Genomic DNA, 20,052 nt, shown 5'->3' with positions numbered 1-20,052 from the left:
AGTGACTAACTAACTTTGTAAATCAGGTTGAGGAACTGAAATGGGTCTAGTCCCAGCCTAACGCTCATTCCTGTGAGGTGGTACCATGTTCGGGTAACAGGATTTGCTGCCGTAATCTTCCTGAAATTTAGGTCCTAAATAACCTTAGTTTGTCAAACTGACACAGGGCTGACAGGCCGTTGTGGCGTGTGCGTACTGGGACTGCGCGCAAGGCTTGTGCCTCACACAGCCGCCTCGGCTTGGACGCAACCAAGACTTCAGGCAGGTACCCTAGCGCGTGGGCCCTGGGCTCTCATTTCATTAATTTTCTTGAGATTGTGCCTTGTCTTAAATGCAGATGCTTGGAGAATGGAAGGCCAGAGTTCCCCAAGCTATTTAGCTGATGGCTTTCGGGCATGGCTGATTAGCTGCAAACCACACCTTTCTGATACAATCTCATCTGATGTCTCTCAGCCATCTGATGCTGCTGGAGCAGAAATGGCTTTTTAGAGCTTCCAGCCCTGCCAAATCATGCCATGACTGTTCACCTTGAGGATATGCAAAGATTCCAGGTCAATAAAATATATTTCAGAAGTCCCATCACCAGAAAACAATTTTTGATGATAGTCCTGCTCCTAGAAAGCTTCTTGCCTGGATGCACGCAGCTTCAAAGAAGTCTGTCTTCGGTGCCCATTTTTTTGTGCAATAAGCTGCAATGCCTCTTGGATTCAGTGCTTTTCAGGACACCAAGCCACATTTTCTTGCCATTAAACCAGTGAAGCTAGCACTACACAGCAATACCTCGCTGACACTTTAGGACAGGAGCTTGCAGCAGGTACTGCTTACCCCTTGCTGCGGTGGCCTTTTTGCTACGTGGGTTCATCATGTGCTGAGGAAGTGAACAAATTGTTTCTCTTTAAACGACATATCTCAAAGTTTGCTTGCAGTGCAGTCCAGGGACTGTCACTTTAGGCTACACATTCAGGATTATTTTTCCTCCCTTCTTCCTTGTGTTGCCAGGATATTCAAGGGGAGGTGTGTCTAGAATTGAATAACTGCTCCCAAGAAAGTTTAGACGGGGAATGAGCAGCCACTGTGCAACCAGGAGAGACTACATACACGCAAGTGGGGAACCAGCATTTCCTTTATGTTTCTAGTATTGCTTTGTGCAATAAACGAGCCTTGGCAAGTGTTATTGCTAAGCAGGATGAGGGAGCAGGGTCCTGGAGACCTTTGCATTGGCAAATGTTTCTGCTGGAAATGAAGAGGAACGATCTGTGCTTTTTGTGCAAGAAAGTGTAAATCATTGCTCTTTGGGGAAAACACAGCTCTGCCTAACTACTCTTCTCTACCATGGGAGGTGCTTCTTTTTTTGCTGCAGTGTTACCAGCAGAAATGCAAAGCTCTGGCTGCTCCACATGCTCCAGGGGACAGAGGCGGGAGACTGCTGCTGTCTGGCAGCTCTGTACCACACACAGTCCGGTACAGATTTAATACTTAGTGCAGAGCTTGTTTAAACGTTTTTTTCTAAAGTTAGTTTGCGCTCAATTCTTGCTACTAGTATTGGATTTAAACTAATTCTTAAAGCTCACTCTCCATTATGATAAGCAGGATAATCTCCTCTCTGTGCACACAGAGATTAGGTGAGGATGTTGGTTTTGCTCACTGCTTGCACACCGTCAACCACCACAGAAGATCTGCGTATCAAAGCGGTGCGTGAAGGTGCACGGCAATACACGTTATATTTATACACAGATGGCACATTGATGTTACCAAAGGATCCAGATCAGCGCTGTTTTTCCTGGCAAGAAGCTCTGAATCATTTTTGAGCTGTTTCCAATTTTCATATTAACTGGGAGAGTAAACAATATCATACTATTAGTTAGAACTGGCATTAATAAATGCTGCTGCTCCCTCTCCAGACTTGATTATTATTAAAAAAGAAAAATCAGCTTCAAATAGATCCTAATCCAAATTAAATGAATAGTATGTTCTATTTCAGCTGGACAAATATATTTGTGATTTCACCTTAGTAGAATGCATTCCCATAGGTGTGACCAGATATAGAAAAAAAATTTGTACATATAATTAGCCATGGTCGGACTCCAGACGTAACAGCCTACAATTAGATATGTAGTGAACATACTCTCATTAATCCAACTGCAGTGTGCTACAAAACTTCCCAGTTCTTCAAATGTTTGTGGTAACACTGTCTTTGGTGCTTGCCTTCTGCTTTACTGAAGGGAAATTTATTACCCTTTCTCAATCTGCTCACTCTCAGATTATTATGAATTTTACCGCTTTCAATCTTGGTTACTGAGCAGTATGTGCCGCCCTCTAACTGACGCAAACTATAGCCAGTATTTTCATTCATTTTGTGGTCTTGTCTGAAGTGATTATTTCGAAGGTAACTCAAGAGCCGCGTTGTTGTGTATAATGTATTTCTTGATGTAATTCAAGTCTGTTGAGCCATTTTTCCCTAACATTTATTCAACTCTAAGCCCTTCTGGACTAGTTACAGATGCAGCCTTTTCTATTTAACTATTAGTTCTGCCTCTCTAAATGTAACATCAGGCCACTGGACAGGGAGAAGATAAATGCTACCATGTGAGAGGAGGCATGCCACGCTTTCCTAAATGCCACGTGAATGCTGCTGCAGGGAAAAGCTTGCCAGACACAGAAGGTCCAAAATGCCAGAGTGGATGTGGGCGAGACAAAACTGCTGAACCCCTTCAGAGATCATCAGCTCTGCCCAGGTCCCTGCGAGCGTTGGGGGGGCACTTGCCTCTGCTGTTCATACCAGAAGGTGGAAACACGATTTAGGGGAGTAATTTGGCTGCCTAGTACAAATTCAGTCTGAGGCAGGCTGCAAAAAGGATGCTCTGCAGCAGTCTAGGAGCCGTGCTTGTGCATCTGTTCCGTGCTCGTGCCCCTGCACCCTTTGGCGCGGGGCTGCCGCGCGGCCGGGGAGGGGGGCGCCAGCAGCACAGGCTGGTGGAAGCTGCAGTGCCTGGGGAGCGGGGTCTGGCTCCTCCAGAGCATTCCCTGTGCAGCTCCATGTGGCAAAGTGGGAGCTTCCCAGCGGGAGATGAGAGACAAAATCTTGTATCTCAGTAGCCATACGTTTGTGTACGTGGGAGAAGAGAAGCAGGCACGAGAGTCCTTGCTCAGGAAAAGCAGTGTTTGGATTTTTCAGACGTGTCAGCTGCTATCTGGCTGTTTTCCAGCCTTCTATGATGGACAACAAACAGTGCATATGACATAAATTCAAAGTTACAAGGTGCGAAAAAAGTCTGGTTTTGCATTCTGAAGAAATACTTGTTGAGAGTATGGACGCTAATACCAGGGTCTCCTGTTATTGTTACCCAGCAAGCCTGGAATCCTCTGATATGTAAATGAAGGTGATTAATTGACCCAAGGTGACTTTAGATTTAAAAGTAAGGAGTTCTTGGCATTACCTTTGAAATAAAATTAGCTTTTTTCCAAATAATTGAATTTTATTATTGATTATTTATTATTGAGCGTTACGAGCGCTCAGTTGGACATTAGCCTTTTTCTAAGGGTTTGGTTGTTGGGTTTTTTTTTGTCTGTTGAAATCTCTTTAAGGTAAATTCAAATTTCAAATGCAATACTTGACTGATGTATTCGAGGAATTCCTCTCTTGGTGCCAGTTTTGGTGGCTCAGGCAAAAACTGTTGCTGTGCTGGGGAGACGTGGTGGTGGTATCGTTAGCCAGGGGCTCACTTGCATCCCCTTGGGTCTCACTGTACTTTGGTTTTGGGAATCTGGGGCACAGGTGCCTCTGAGGAGACAGTGAAAGGAGGAGCAGAGAAGAGGTGCTGCTCCCTCACCAGGTCCTGGTCAGCTCCTTTCTTGCCGGCCTGTGACCACGACAGCACCTGCTGCTGCAGGCAGGCCCGGGCTGATTGCTAATAGCTCTTATGAAGCATCATCTGAGATGCCTGTGCACGTGCCAAGACTGGCCACGTGTATAACTTACGGGTTTCAGTGATGCAGGGGGCAAAACTGCTCCATTTAGAAAAACCTTGGGAGGCTGTGATGGGTGTTGATGTACTTATTCCTTGCTTCTTGCTGTCATTAGCTCGTATTTTGAAGCAGGCTCCCAAGCCTGGGACTCTTCATTGCTTGTGAACTGTAGGTGGTCACTCAGCATAAGAGTTTATAGAATCATAGAATCATTAAGATTGGAAAAGACCTCTAAGATCATCGAGTCCAACCAATTTATCACTAAATCCCGATGTACATGACCTCCACTGAGCTATCAGGACATGGTGCGTGCAAACCATAGCTACTTGGTCCACTGCTTTGTCAAAGTAAATTGGGTGAAATCTTTGTGGGGGGTGGTGTCACAGTGACAAATGTAAACTTGATTACTACTTGGGGATGCTTTAGCACTCTTTGTTAGAAATTATGTGATCCTAGTTTGGGATGGTCTGGTGCTCTGTATGTATTTCCCACACCTTTTATTAAAGTACAGATAGTTCTAGGATATATGGTGTTTCATGGGGCTACGGAAGCTATAAGGTGGCTGGATTTGCAGTGTTCTAAAATTTAGCATGGCTTACATCCTGACTTGCAGAACAGTCTTCCCCAGCACTGAGAAATCAACTGCTGATGTTCGCTTTCTGCCCTAGAGTGATCTCCCGGACACTGTGTATATCCGGATTTTCCTAGAGGAGGGTAATGTTGTCCTGAAAGGTTGGGGGTTGTTTTGCTCATCTGTCTCTAATCACTTCTGCATATGCTAATCTGGTTCTGGAATCGCTGCCATTAGTGGTGCTTTCAAGCAGCGGGCAGCAGACCACTAATGGAGAGAGATCAGATGTTTGGGATCCAGTCATCCTGAGGAAGAGTCTAATAGGGAAGAAGCAGCACCAGCACAAGGTGATTGTAACTTAACCTATGTAGTTTCTCAGTTTTTTTTTTCCTTTGTGTGCTGACTGATGTGTTATTAATCTGCCCAGCAGAGCAGCATGCTCATTGCAGTAAACCAGTTAAGCTCTGTCACAGTTGCCAAGTAAACATAATCTCTGATCCTTCCAGCCTCCCCGTGGAGGTCTCAGAGCCCAAGCTATGGCCCTCCTTTACATGGGCTCTTGCAACCTGCTCTCGGGACTGCAAATCCCTGCACTGCATCGTGACTGCATCTGCAGGATGGACTCAGATCCGTGCGTGTCACGTTCCTCTTGCATCTTCTCAGTCACAGGTGGAAAAAATGTTTTGTAGGACCTTCTGCAGTGGCACTGAGTTTCTTCACATACATGAGTGTACATATGCAAGTTTCTTCTCTGGAGCAGGAGGCAGAAGTAAACCAAATGTTCAGCTTTGGAAAAGGTCCTGGGCTGAACTCCTGTTGAAACAAAACCATCACTAACTCCTTCATACTTCAGTACACCTAAGAGGCTGTAGCAGGCCTAGCCCCTGGTAGATGTTGTATGGACCCAAACCAGTGAGGAAAACGCCCTTCTGTAAAGGCTGTACAGCCTAAGGAAAAATACTGTGCAATGAACAGGGGAAGATGAAGGCTGAGGGTGTCAGTGATGGAAACAATTGGTTCTAAAAACAGGTTTTGGGCATAATTTGAGTTTCAAGTTTCTTAAAAAGATAAATAGGTGCGTGGTTTTAGTGAGTTTGTCATATAAATATAATGCAAACTATACCTGAATTTGAGCTCCTGGCAAATTACTGGTTTAGCTTCCAGCCTTGCAAAGTCTGGAATCTCGACTCAGTAAACAGAGACCTTTGCAAGCCACGGTGCTGCCAGCAAGCAGCTGGTGATGTTGGTGTTCACCTACATGCGGTAAACACTTTCAGAAATACTTCCTAATCTGCAGGTATGTCTTAAACTGTTTGCAGCAGAAGGTTATACAGTGCTGACCGGGAGGTGGTAGTGTCTAATTAAAAGTGCCTCTTTGTGACCACTTGTAGGATATTGCTGTCTTAATAAAAGATTTCACTCATGTCGTCATGGCAACAGAAGTTTTTGGAAGGAGAAGGGCTCAGTAGGTAAGTCGCTCTTGCCAGACAGAGGTTGCCATGCTGAATAAAGCAGTGTGGCAGAAGCCTGCACTCAGCTAGCAATGGTAAGGTGTCCAAAACACACTGGTCTGGGCAAGGAGGCAAGAAGGACTGGTGTGACCAAGGGGGTCCTGTTTGCAGCTGCACAGGGATGCTGGAGCCATGCCTTTAACTGTGTGCCTGGCAGATGCACGTCAGCTGCCACACAGGCCCTTTGTGCGTGCAGCGAGTCACTACCCAACAGCAGGAGAACTTACAGGAGGTTTTATCCGGCCTCAGGGCTGCCTGCTGAGTGACTGGCAGCCCCCAGCAGAGCTGCAGTGACGTGGAAGGGCTGAGCTGTGGGAGAGGTGTGGGGCAGCGCTGGGCAACACCAGCTCCCTGGTGCCCGGCCCCTGTCACCCCAGGCTGGTCGCAAGGCAGCAGAATTGGGCAGGGACCCGGCGGGAGGAGGCAGCACGAGAGGCACCTGGGATAGATCCTGGAGTTCCCAGCCTGGGAATTCGGATACGAAGCTTCTGGGAGGTTTGCTACCTTGCAGGAGCCGGCGTGGCTGGGCTGGGGGGTTGTCAGAGGGCCTGTGCTCCAGGGGAGCCTCCTGCTGCATTGGGTGCTGGTGTAGCTCCTGGGACTCATGTGGTGTGATAGCTCAAAGTGCTTCAGCAAGTAATTAACAGACAAAATAAACGCAGTGGCATGACTCTCAACATACGCTGTTGCAGTGTGGGGCTGAGGGACCTGTGTAGCTTTAGCCCTGGCTCTCCAGTATGCTCATTATATTTGTACTAGTTTCTCTGCTCCAGAAGCTGCAAGAAATCATTCTGCTGTACATAATTTTAATTGCCTGTTATACAATTGCTTCTTTTCCCATGCCTGTCAAATATATTCTCTGTTCAAAAGTGTAGCTCTGTCATGTGGCGTGACCTGTCTGCTAAATTACAACAGGAATAAAAAAATACTGCAGAAAATTAAAAAAAAAAAATCTAATTATGAAATACAATGGCATTCTCAATCTCATTCTCATTCTCAATCTGCCATCTGCAGCCTGTTGTGTCAGGACCAGTACAAACAAATCAATAAAACCTGCTGCTTTTCTTATGTTGCCTTTGGCAGTTGTAAGTAGTTTGTGCAGTGTTCATGGGGGCACTCTTGTTTCTCTGGTCTGACGATGTGCTGTCCTCAGCCAGAAGATTTCAGCATTCACTTTTTTTGCAGAATTGCTCTGGGGCTGGGATTTGAAATGCTGCACCTGGAGAATGGTGAAGGGGGCAGCAATGAAAGGGTTAAAAAGAATTCTCTGGGCTGCAGCTTTAACAACGTTGTATGGAGGGCACGAAACTGAATTTGGTAGGAGGTTCTTTGTCTGGAACACGCCTTGGCAGTAAACAGATATCTGATCTCAGAGGCAATAAGGCATTAGGAGCACTGGCAGGACTGCAGTAAGCTGTGGCTTCTGGAGGCTGACTGGGGACTCCCTAGTCTGAATGCTGAGGAGGGTTTGTAGAGCTGGAGCATTGCCTGGCACAGGGTGTCCCTTAGGGTGCTGCCATGCCAGAGGGTGGAACCGGTGTGAATCTGTTTCTGTGATTAAAAATAAACAAACCCTCTTCTCCTAGTTTGACTTTCTTAGACAGCAGAGGGGGATAGCAGAGGATGCAGCGTGGGAGATGAGTGGTACCAAGGATGACAGCCGTTGTCAGAAGGCAGTCCGCATTGTCACCGAGCTGTGCCGGAAGAAAAGCCTGCCTAGCTTGGACCTGGACATTTGCAGGGAATTCCTCCTGCTGCCTTCCGACCAGAGCCTGATTATCTCCGAGCCAGGTAAAGTACTCTGGTCCTGTCTGCTCGAGTAGTGCTTGTGACTGCCAACAGCCAGAGGAAGGCAGGAGGGCTCTCGCAAGGAGAGGGAAACATTTGCAAGCCCCATGTTAGACTTGGGGGGATTGGTCTCGGCACGCATCTCTGTGTGGTTATTTCCCTTTACACATGTTCCACTGTGACGTTTTGGCTACAAGTGCTACCTCACCTGTTGATGCGAAACGGTGTAGCCCGATGGGGATAGCTGCACAGAGGGGACAGACGGGGTGTTATGGGGACGTGCTGGTGAGGAGATGGTTAATGAGATAAAGTCTTGTGAAAGTTCCTTATTTTCTTAAAAACATAGACTCCTGTCCTGTATAAAGCAAAAAAGCAGTAAAAAGCCTATTTATGTAACTCAGATGACAGGAATTGAAAAGGAAGGACTTGTATGGATTTTTGGTCACCAGTTAAGAGATCTTAATGTACTTTCATGTATTTGTTTTACTTTCCCTAAGAACTGCTTGAAGTTGTTCCTCGTTAGCTTGTAGAGCTAGGGAGACACACTGGCGTGTCAGCGATGAATCAAGAACAAGCATACTGCTCTAAGAGCAAGGGGCATTTCTTTATTGGGCAGGGTTTAATTTTCTGTACGCTTCTGCTCACAGCTTTCTGTTCCAGAGAGGTCGTCTTCTGCTGTAACTTCAGAAGACATTGGCAGGGGGAGCTTACATCCCGGGCTCACATGCTGAGGAGCAAAAACAAAATCCCATGCTTTTTAGCGTTATTGATAACATACTCTAAGTTGTTTGTGTATTAGAACATTCACGTAGAGTGCTTTCTTTTTTTTTAAGGTTTCTGTAGATAATGACTTACCAAGCGTAAGTTTTCAGGAACTTTTCTTCTCTCCTTCTGAGGACACCTGTGCAGAGCCAGGTGCAGCACAGTAGCTGGTCAATCCCTGTCCAAGGCTTTCTGTGTCATCTTGCTTCAGTTCCTCCTGCCCCTCTCTGCCAGCGTCTCGCGCCAGGATGCGACTGGCACCCAGGACATGCTGGCAGCTCTCTGGTTTCTCTGGGCTTCTGCCATCTGTTTGCTTGCAGTGGTGCTTCCACCACTGTTTTGCCAGTATGTCCAGCCTAACACCTTCACTTCACATCCCCCTCTGCTTGTAACTTAATTGTCATCTTAAAATGCTTTTGCTTTATATGTGCTTGTTCTGAAGGCCTCTTACCACTGCTGGTACTGTCTTTATGCGTTGCAGCCAGCGCAGCTGTTTCCTCTATTGCAAGTGACTTATTGCATTCCTTCATAATTTTTTACCTTGGTACCAAAATTAACGTTTTCCTGACTCTGTGTAGCAGAAATACCTGTACTGCTCTTATTCTGTCCGCCCTGATATGACAGATAGTTGCCTGGCATTTTTTTGTGCAGCCTGTTCTGGACTTCATTTTCAGGTCGCGATCACATAATCATATGCCTTCAACATCTCAAATGTTTGTCTGCTCTGATCTCTGGTTTAAGTGTCAGGCTCCACCCCAGTGCCCTGGGCAAGTCATGCTGGGCTGGCTACTGCGGCGGGTGCATTAACAGCTATTACTGTTGTCTCTGCTCTGCACGACTGGGCCCATTTTTATGTCTAGACAGCACTGAGGACACCATTTGGGCCCAACGGGTACTAGAATTTCTCAAATACCTGGATGTAAAACTGCTCCAGCAGGGGAAACAAACCTGTTTGCATTAAATGTTAACTAATGTAACAGTTACGGTGGTAAGATACTGTTCCCATTAGAGTCTGGATATTTATCTAATTATCTACATTTGTGCTTTGTCCATTTTACACTGAAGGCTTATGTTAAGCAAATTTGCTATCGGCTACCTGAAGTCCTATGTTCAGATCTGTCGAGTCCTTCCTCATAAAGATACGCAAATAAAAAGTGAGGTTGTGCAAAGATGAGCAGTGATGCGGCTTTGAGACAGGGTGCCATATTGATACCGACAGGAGAGTCAGAGGAGCCGTGCAGCATGAGTACTGCGTCCTGCCGAAGCATACCTATGCTGGACAGCACAGCCTCGGCACCCTGGATGCAAAGCTTGCTGGAGTAAAATTGGCCCTATTTGTCATCATCATGTGAAGTCAACGGCTTCTCTGTCAGTTTGTTACCTCCTGGATTATTAGCTAATAGCTAAATCAGCTTGGCTTGTCAAGTATCTCAGTGAAGTTTGCGTTGTTGGTAAGCAGGCAGACGAAAGCACTCTAAAGCTGCCAAAGCTGGGAGCCAGGGCTGCTTCTGCACAGCTCTGCTTGCCATTAGACCCTGAGAGGTGGTTTGGTTTTTTCTGATGTTTCATGTATTGATGGAGAGCAGTATCTCCTGGGGATGCTGTAGAGTTGCAAAGAAATTATCCAGGTATCACTAGCCTTCTTGAACTGCATCTGACAGTGGAAAAAAACTGTGAATATAAAAATATTACTGAGTAGTTTATGGAAGAATATGACAGAATATGGTTTTATGCAGCGATTAATTTTTTTAAACCATTTTGGACTGAATGTGGAAAGTGCTACTGTGCGTAAAGTAGATGGTCCTCTACTCTGTGTCCTTCGGGTTATGTAATAGCTGATTCTCCTACTTAAAGTCAGTAAGAGAAATATAGCTGCAGTGTTTCTCCAGTATGCCATACATTACTGTACACCCAACAAAGGAGCATTGCAGACAGCTGCTGCTGGCTAGTAATCCAGCAGCTAAGTATGTCAGAAAAATAAGGTATTTGGATGAGGAAGGTTTGGTATGGATGCGTCAGTGGATATGCGAGGGTGAGCGTTTGCCTGCAGTTTGGCCCGTGGCGGTGCCAGGAATAGAACTCTTGGCTGTGGGCCCTGAGATCAAGCAAGATGCAGCATCCTTTTGTTGTGCCTATCTAAAATCCTCCCCCGTAGCTCCCTCCATCTGATAGCTCTCTTCCCTGCCAGTCCTCCGCTCTTGTGCAGTGATGCTGTGAGTGTGACTAGTACACAGGCATAAGCTGTAGACAGTGGAAATGCCTGTGATATAGGGACAACATTTACCACTTGGTGATGTGCCTTAAATAAATGGATACATCACTTCTCTGTCCTGGAGGTGCAGCCAGTGCTCTCGGATATAGCTCTCTGAAAGAATTTGTGGACAAGCCCTACTGAAGTGCAAAGTACTTGGCTGATGATACAGGGAGCTCACACTGCCAGACTCCCACAGGAGCACTGCATGGGCACAGCAAGCCACCCCATGTCATCCGGTCCCTCTGCCCACGGGAGTGGAGCTGCTGGTTGGAGAGCAACAGGCTCAGGGTCTTTGGGACACAGGGTGCCAAATCCTGCTCTCCATTGCCCGCTACGAGCTCCCGTGGTGGAGCGAGCTCTCCCCTGACTGCTCCTGCCCAGAACTGCTCCCAGGGTACGAAGCCCATGGTCCTTCCTGTGGGCAGCTCGGCTCCAGCCTGCCAGCATCCCTGGGTACTGGGCATCGCGTCATGCCCCGCACAGCTCTTGCCACCGTGAAGTGTGCTGTGTGCTTGTCTGCACTGTCAGGTTGTCGCTCAAGGTGGGCTGGGTTGTGTTACCGACTCACTCCCAACGTTCACCTGAACCAGGTCCCGCTCCCCGTGGGTGTGCAGCGCTGGGTCTGGCTGCGGACAGAGGCTTTCAGCCGGTCCTGGGAGGTCGTGCCAAGCAGGGGATGGCACAGAAAATGGGCGCTTGACCCCACAGAGAGATTTAAAAACAAAATGATCATTCTGAAATGAACATGCAGAGCTGGTGGAGTGCGACTGGAGCCTGTGGCTTGTGATGCTTGCTGACTTTAAAGGACAGTGCATGGGTGCGGCAGGGAATTTATACCAGGATCAGAGCTCATCCAGGAGCAAACCCCTGCGTTTGATTTCTAGCTCCAGCACTACTATGTTGCGTCTTTCTTTAAATAACACGTTGGGTTTTTTGCCTGTGTATCCATTTGTAAAAAGCTTCACTGCCCTGTAGAATCAGTACAGGATACAATGGATGATGTGCAGAGGTGTTGCAGCTTTTACCCAGAAAGTTCACTATAGGATTGTGTGCACAGCAGTCCCTGTTGATCTCGGCACAGTGCGTGTACTCTCCTCAAACCCTTCTGTATGCACTGATTCACCCCAGCAAAATGCTCTAGTGCTTTCCTAATGCAGGATATGAAAGCTGAAGTGAGAGGAAGAAAAAGGACAGCTGGGGAAAATGCAAAACCAGAAGAGACTTTATGATAATTTCTGTTTCCCAGCACACTTTGTCAGATGTCCTTCTGTGCTCTAATTCTGCAATAATTCGGAGCACATTTAGTGTTTTGCCCTCTGTGTGAACTGTTCTTTTTAAACATCGTGATGCAGGCAGTACATCTTGTACAGCGCTGAACATCCTTCTGGCACTTCACAAATACTATTAAAATGTTAAATCCACAAGTACATAAGTGTTCTTGCTGCAGGCAGAAAAAGGGTTGAATTTCTGTGTGATAGGGGTTTTTTTCATTACAGGAATGTTGATGCGGAAAGATCACTTTTATGTGGAGAAATTGCTTCTGGAGTATTTTTCTTGGAAAAAAATTATCCTTTGATAGGATAGTTTGACTAATAGGAAAATCGATGACATGCCCATTCACTGATACGGGATACCTACAGCTGCTACCTATGAAATACGGGCAAGTCTTGAATTTACTTACCAGCTGTAATAATACACTTTTCTGAATCACCGTTCAAGTGTATTTTAACTAAGTATAACAGTAAACATGTTTAAAGCCATCCAGGCAAAGCTAATATTAGTCACTGAAGCTTGTGTTTCCAGAGGCCAGGCATGTGAGGAGTAGCACCTTAGGGCAAAGATCTTTCTTATCACTGAGTAATGCACTTGCAAAATGGATCTTGCCTTCTTTTGCGAATGTCTGGTCCACCAGCAGGAAAAGAGCCAGCTCGAGCTACGTGCAGCAGATTTGCTCTTTAGCTCAAGTAAAACAGGTTTGTGCTCTGATCCTAAACGTGTCAGGTTCAAACCTTGCGACCAGAGGAAGATTTGCAAAACTGTATTAAAATAAGGTTAAAACCAGCAGCATGAATCTAGGAAAAAAGGATTCTATAGCCTGTCTATGAACATGTGTCTCTGCTTATGTATTAAGTGTGTGGATCTGTGACTCTACAGCTGCCTCTGGCTATGCACTGCGATGGTCCCGGTAAATAAAATGCACCTATGGAGCTGTGTGGAGTGTGTATCCTTAGGAGCTTTGTAAGTACCTCTCTGCATAGATGCAGGTTTGCATCTGCCTAATTGCTGTTGGTTGATTCATTCCTGAAGCAGTACAGGGAGGCTGATCATGTTTGTAGTTTTTTTTGTGGACCTCAGAGCCTATTCCAGTGCAGCTGCAGTAGCCTCATGCATAGTCAGGGATCAGCATTTAAAACTCCATAGAAACAGGCAGCCAGATTGCTGCTGGTGTTAATTGCGTGAGCAGGCTGAGGACAGTGACCAGGGACTGAGCTGAGGAGCAGATACCTCTTGGTAAGTCCACATTTCTGAAGTTACTTTGTTAATTTTTGCCTTTTTTCATAATATGGAGCCTCTTTTCCTTAACAAACATTTTGCTTCAGCAGTTTCTGTCTTTGCCGTTGAAACATTTTCTTCTGTTTTCAGTATTCTCCCTACGTTTCACTGAAACCAAGCATGTCCTTTTAGCTAGTTCAAATCAGGGCATAGCCTGACTCTGATCTTCTCCATTGTTTTGCGGGATGACTCTGAGAAGCTGGTATTTCTGTGTTTGCAGGTGTTTGTTGCTTGACATCTTTGCTTTGCTGAAGTCATATCAGTGCAACGGGCACAGCCTGCTGCACATACCATGTATTCACTAACAGTCCTATAGTCTCACAGGTGTGCATTCATTGTTCAGAGATAAAAACAGAACCATAACTGGATCTTATGTCTGATACAATTTTTCATTTAACTATAGTTTCAACTACCCATGTTTTTTCTTACCTCTTTCTTCTTCTTACTGTTCATGTTTCTAGGTACAATTGCATATTCTTCCTTAGGACCTCACTTTTCCATCTCATGTTGGTTAGGCAGCTTTTTCTAGCTTTAATATTTGTTATTTCTTTTTCAGAGATGATAATGTATATTTTTCCTTCCTATCTATATACTGAAAAATCAGGAAGCTTGTCTGTAACAGCCCTTATTGTTTCAATCCAGTGGACTCACTAACATAACAGTCATGCTGGCAGTTGTTTGGGAGAGATGTGATTTGTCTCTCTGCCATGCATTGTCTTTAATTATACTTGTACATTGCAAAATGGCATCCTAGAGGGACAGAGAAGGGATATTTCAAGTGACTGTACATTAACTGTACATTTTCCATGTCTGTGGAAAAAAGAAAGTTAACCTGCAGGGTATCCTTGTACATAGTAAAACTGCAGATGCTAATTAAGGCCACCTTTGTATTTAGTTCAGTTTGTTATGCTGTAGCAGGTTAGTGTTTGACACATCACAGGAAACTGTGCAGCGAAGACTAAAGGCGGGATACCAGAAGCTCACTTTGTACAAGCCGTTTCAAAACCATCATTAAGACATACAGTCCTAGAGTATTTGGTTCCACGGAATAATAATTGCCCAGAAATTCTAGCACACCAGTGTCTCTGATAATGTAAGTAGTACTCTGATTTTCTATGCATGTTTGTAACTGCTGCAAAGGAATGCATGTGCTCTTGTAACAACACAGTGTTAACATGAGTACAGCGAGCACCTCCTTCAATGCATTCTTTCTATACGCAGTACTTCATCTCTTGGACATCTGTGATCATTTGCTCAGAGTTATTTGAGCTCAGTTCTGAATCTGGTCTCTGGTCAAAATGTTCATGCTAAAAGGATTCTGAGCTGCATCACATGGAGTGATACGAGTTGTTGCAAAAGGGAAAAAGGAATCTCAGAATCCATTTAATAAATCTGTAGGATCAGGCAGTCCAGCCTGCATGCGTGACTGCTGTGTAGTACATTTTAGGGGTTAAAGATGTCTGTCTTTGTTACAAGCTAATGGAAGCAGCAGCAGCAGCTAATGACAGGAGCAGAGCCATTCAGGGAGGAAGTTCCCTGATCATTCAGCGGAGCTTGAACAAAGAAATGCTCTTTTCCTAACTGCTGCATTCCCAGGTGGGCAGCGCAGGGTCTCTGTGCCAAGCAGCCAGTCCCATGCAGGTATGCAGGTAGGTGGCAGGGGATCCTGCCCGGCTGCTCTGCATCCTGCACAGAGCCTGCTTCAAACAAACCGGTGCTGTTTTGCCATGCAGACCAGACTGTCTTTTGTGTGCCAGGTATTATCAGCACGACGAGAGAGAGAGGAAGAGGGCATGACACAGGCTTACATGGTCATACTGGGTCTAGATGGCTCTAATTGGCAACCAGACATCCTGAGGACACGGATGTGTCTATCACCCACTCTTTCCAGCATCTGGAGCCAGGGTAGTTCTGGATGAGTCCTGCATCTCTTGTTTTGGGTTTGCTGTGGGGCAGGTCCAGGCAATAAAGCCCCTCCAGCATGCTTTCCTGTAGTCAAGGAGCGCCCTTGTGCTGGAGGGGCTCTGTGTCCCTGAGCGGGGGGCACTCAGCCGAAGGAAAGCCTCCAGAACACTTTCTGGGCTGCCTTGTCCCACGCTGGGGGCCTTTGCCCTCCCTGGGCTGAGCTCTGCTTCTTTGGGTTCTCAGGCTGTGTCCTCTCGCGCCACCCCAGATCGCAGGGTTGGAGGCTGCCCGGCCCCCACGCTGGGATGAAGATCAGCACTCACGGTAGGGTTCACCTCCAGGGCTGCAGGCTGGGATGGGTAGAGACCCTGATCCTGCTCCCAGTCAAGCTTTATCCTGAGATCTTTTCAGAGCAGCCTGATTTTAGGTTTTTTTGAATGAAAATGGAGTCAAAGAGAGAGCCGCAGGGAAGCATTTTCCCAAAACCAAATCTCACTGTAGAAAGTGAAGGGCAGAGAGATGGCAGCTCTGGTGTGGCAAGCCTGGACACTGAAGCGCTGCTGACCCTGGCCTCTCTGATGTCTCACAACAGTCATGGCTTTGACCAGGTTTTTGAAGGGAAGTTTTAAGGTCCAGGGTCTTTGGTCACTTAAGGGAGACAGAGTGAAAAGCTTTTGTTTGTTTTGTTTGCATTGCATCTTGAAACGCAGTTGTATTCCTACATCCCGGGAGTGTCCCTGTTATGGTGTTTTGCTCTCTGCCCGGCTCTGCTCAGCCTCAGCAGCTCTGGACAGAGACTTCTGGCCATGTTGAATGGCCTCAGCAAGGCTTCCCTGGCACACCTTCAGCGCTCAGCTCAGGTCCTGTATGTACACGGTCACATCATGGGAGGAAGACGATGCTCAGTGTCAGTTGTTTAACCTCAGCCCAGGGACACCGTGTGTGTTCAGCGCTGCCGAGTCGTTTACAGATGTTGCTACAGCATATAGTGATAAAATGTCATGGGATTAGCACATGGCTATGTACTATAATTATATGCAGTGTGGCTTATAATAGTTCATTAGATTGTCATCAGTTAGGCATAAAGCAATGACAACTCTTACTATCTCATTTATAATACTCTAGAGAACAGCTGATTAAAACACAATGCGACCTAAATCACTGGGGAATGTGTCCTTTGGTTTGGAACAATTTTTTTTTCTTTTTTTGTCGCTTTTGATAACAGAAACGCTGCATTGCTGACAGCTCAAAGTTCCCCTTTTGGTTGCATACGCCAGCAAAAGTTTGAGTAACAAATGTGCCTTTGATGCAACCTGGAGGGAAAGTCCAAATCAGCAGGCGGGTCAATAACCCCTGAATACCAACATATTTGGTCTTCAGAAGTCTTTGATCTGCCTCCTCCGGTCCAGCTGTTCTGCTGGGGCATGGCTATTTTAATGTGTATTAGTTATTTTCTCTGGGTATTGATATGGGCTTCTCAGTGTTGTGTATGAAGCCCATAGTCACTAGTGGGCAAGGCGACAGTGGAAGAAGGGAGTTTCGTCTCCAGGTCTCGGCTGGGGAGCCCAGGCCGAGGATGGGTTAGGGACTGTCCATTGGCAGAGCCGACTTCCGAGCAGGGAGGCTGGGATGGCACCGCTGAGGATGCCCATGCGCTCGCAGTCGCCTGCTGCTGCTCCGGCCGCCTGCTCGGCTCTGCCCAGCATGAGCTCTGCTGCCGTGTCGGCTCTGCAATATGAATGACTCTTGCTCGCGGTCACCGAGTGCTTCTGCATGGTGTCCCGAGCAGCGTGCCGGCGCTGCGCCTGCCCCCGCACGTCTGGCTGGGGAGCGGGTGCTACCAGCGAGGAGAGAGCTGCGGCAGCGCCCCAGCCCTGGGGACCGGTTGCGGCATCGGAGACCTCCTCTGCCACAGACGTTTGTCCCTGGGCATCCTCTGCAGCTGCATCGGGCTTGGCTTCCTTCCCACGCGGGGGGACGTAAAGAGGCAGGAGTGGGGCTGTGCCAGCTGTGCCGAGAGCCTTTTGCAAAGAGCTGTTCCAGATGTTACCGTGATTTGCGCTGCACAGCAAGTGTGACTGCTGTGCCTGTTGCTTTTCTGAAAGCCCAGCAGCCAAGGTGATAAGTGGCATGTTAATCCTGTCTCCAGTACTGACCTTGGTGTTTTAATATGTTTTGGCTGGATCTTTCCATCAAGACAGATTTGAGATTTCTTTTCTGTTTCTAATCCATTTTGGCCATGATCTGATCTGGGTTTTTAAAGACATTTGGCTTATGTGGGCTTTCACTGAGCTACCCATCACCTTCGATCTGAAGGAAGGTGACTAAGGGAAAGTCTTTTTCTACGCTCAAAAGTCTGATTTCCTTTTCTCTGTAGAAGATGGCTCTGGATCCAAAAAGTCCTGTGGGCGGGGAAGAATTTTTTTTATTTGGCCTCCTTTAATACATAAACCAGGAGAAGGATGTAGGCATAGGAATGTCTGACTTGCAGTGGTCAGTACGCAAAAGTCTCTAAGGGGAAGGTGGTGCAGCCCTTTCAGCGGGGACGGTCGCAGCCCTGCACCCTGCGAGTTCAGTGTGCACGAGGCGCAGACTGTTCTGCCTGTTAACGTGGTCTGAACTGCGGCTGCTTGCGGACTACTTAAGACTGTGTCAACTTGCTTGACACTGTGGTTGCCACAGTCTAAATGAACAATGAACTGAGTATATCTTACCACAACGATTCAGCAATTCCTGTGGCAATCCTTCTCTCACTCATACTTGGTATTACTGCTTAGCAGAGACTTCGCTGAACTCTTGTTAAGGTTGCATGGTATTTCATAGTTGTGTTTTGCCTGTCCAGAACCTGATATGGTGGAGGCTTCTCCTGTATGTAGCAGGCATGCAGAAGTCTTGCTTGTCAGCCATTCATGATTTTTTGCCCTTTTTTTTTTTTAGCCATTAAATCTTCCTCCATTCTATTTCAGTGAGCAAAGCACAAGCTCCAGGCTACCGAGGTGTCCTCTTACGTTGCATTCCTTTTTTCGGCATATTACATACATATGTGTTTATTTTTTCTTTTTTTATTATGTACATGTACATGTGTGTAAAGTACCTCATTGTTGACTCTGCACTTGAAAATCACCTTTGGTGTTTCCCTCTGAATTATTCTGTTCAGATTTTCTTCTGCTTTTTAAAACTCAGCCTGGAGGACCGGTGCACCTCCCTCTCCTGTATCTGAGTGCATTTACCGTCTGTTCCCTGTGTGATAAAAGTACCAAAACATAAACTGAAAAACGGCAGGTAGTAAAGGGTAGCCTCTATTTTCCCCACCTTTTCTCTGTTTAATGCACTTGTCTCATCAGCTTTCTTAGACTGTCAGGTGTGAAGGTCCCTCCCGAGGGACCAGGCACTGGGGTGCAGCAAGGACGAGGGCAGCACCCGCGTTGCCCTCCCCAAGGGAGCGAGCAGCTCGCAGCCCTCCCACCTGTGCGCCTGCTTCCTCCAAGCCAAGACATAGCAGGAGCTTCAGCTGTAGCCTGGATATGTAAGCAAAAATAAAAACAACTCTCTTTTCTTCTTGCAGGCAGCGCACAATGCAGGTGACTGCTCAGGGGGTGTCCAGGACCCCGTCTTCTTGCAGAGATGGGCTGCCACAGTCTCCATCGCAGCACAGGGAAACCGAGTCAGGTTTCCTGGCTGCACCCACACCCAGGCTGCTCCTTGTGGCTGCGGCTGGAGTTGCTGGAATAGTACTTTATTCCATGTGCAAATTTATTGTTTTCTCCTCAATTATAATTTGAACTGGAGTTTATAATGTTTGGGAATGTGCAAGTATTGTCACTAACAAGCTGATAGCTGGTTTCCAGGACAAGTTACACAACCGTTAAAGGAACAAAACTTTGCATGAAGTTGTCCATGTCTCATGTTCTAGTTATTCTCCCAGCTATAGAACTGTATCCCCTAAAGAATTACATTAAATGGTGAAAAAAGCCCTGGCATTAATGAAGGAAGTTTTGTCTGGATGGGAGTAATGAAGTTCCTGTTTGCACTTGGACTATAGATCATAGTTGCTTGAAACACTGGATCCCTGCAAGGTCTCCTTATGAAGCAGGTTGTCTTCATACTTAACGTGCAATAATGAGAATGGTTTGAATTTTATAATCTTATATAATTACTCTCAAAATAACTTCTGATTCATCCTTCCCTTTGAAGCTTATAGTTTGCATTCCAGTAAGCTCTTGCATGGCAGGAACCCTGTGGTAGCAGCAAATTAAGTTTTAAGAAGTTTTTTTTCTATCTAACTGAAAATTTGGTATAGCCAGTTAGAGCATTCATGTCTCTATCTTCCTATAATCGTTTACATAGCTGGGTGTGCACAGGGGACGAGGAGGCTCTGTCTGGGTTCCTGCGGAGCCCGTGCTGGCAGGAGGAAGCTGGTGGGAGCTGATAGTGTGAGACTCGGTGTCCAAGGACTGAGAAAGCGCGCGAACAGGATAAATCTCCTTTTAGCTTCATGCGGGAGGAAGGTTGAGTTTGCAGAGCTTCCAAGGGGACATTTCAGAGGCTCTGTGAATGTTTCCTCTCAGAACATCTGCAGCATTCATCTCAAGAGGATTTCCACCCCTCTGCTGGTTTGAGAGGGGAGTTTGCCATTGAGCTACATACCATAAACTGAGTGTGAAAGTGCTCTTCGTGTAAAACAGTCTGTGAAAACTCTTCCTGCTTTCACGTTGTTTTCAATTCACTTTCATTGCATTGTC

The 20,052-nt window shown here is 46.5% G+C and overlaps 1 protein-coding gene across 1 annotated transcript in view; it reads left to right on the top strand.

Annotated features, from left to right (window-relative positions):
- Positions 1 to 7,641: 7,641 nt before the first annotated feature.
- The window catches only part of SYT6 (synaptotagmin 6), a 38,202-nt gene continuing 25,791 nt past the window's right edge, over positions 7,642 to 20,052 (top strand). Inside the window, exon 1 of the mRNA XM_075174500.1 lies at positions 7,642 to 7,839. Coding sequence (XP_075030601.1) covers positions 7,686 to 7,839 — 154 coding nt within the window. The 5' untranslated portion in view covers positions 7,642 to 7,685. The remainder of the gene's footprint in view (positions 7,840 to 20,052) is intronic.

This window comes from Calonectris borealis, chromosome 26, assembly GCF_964195595.1.
Source record: "Calonectris borealis chromosome 26, bCalBor7.hap1.2, whole genome shotgun sequence".
NCBI classification, from domain to species: domain Eukaryota; kingdom Metazoa; phylum Chordata; class Aves; order Procellariiformes; family Procellariidae; genus Calonectris; species Calonectris borealis.
This window is presented reverse-complemented; position numbering and strand designations above follow the sequence as displayed.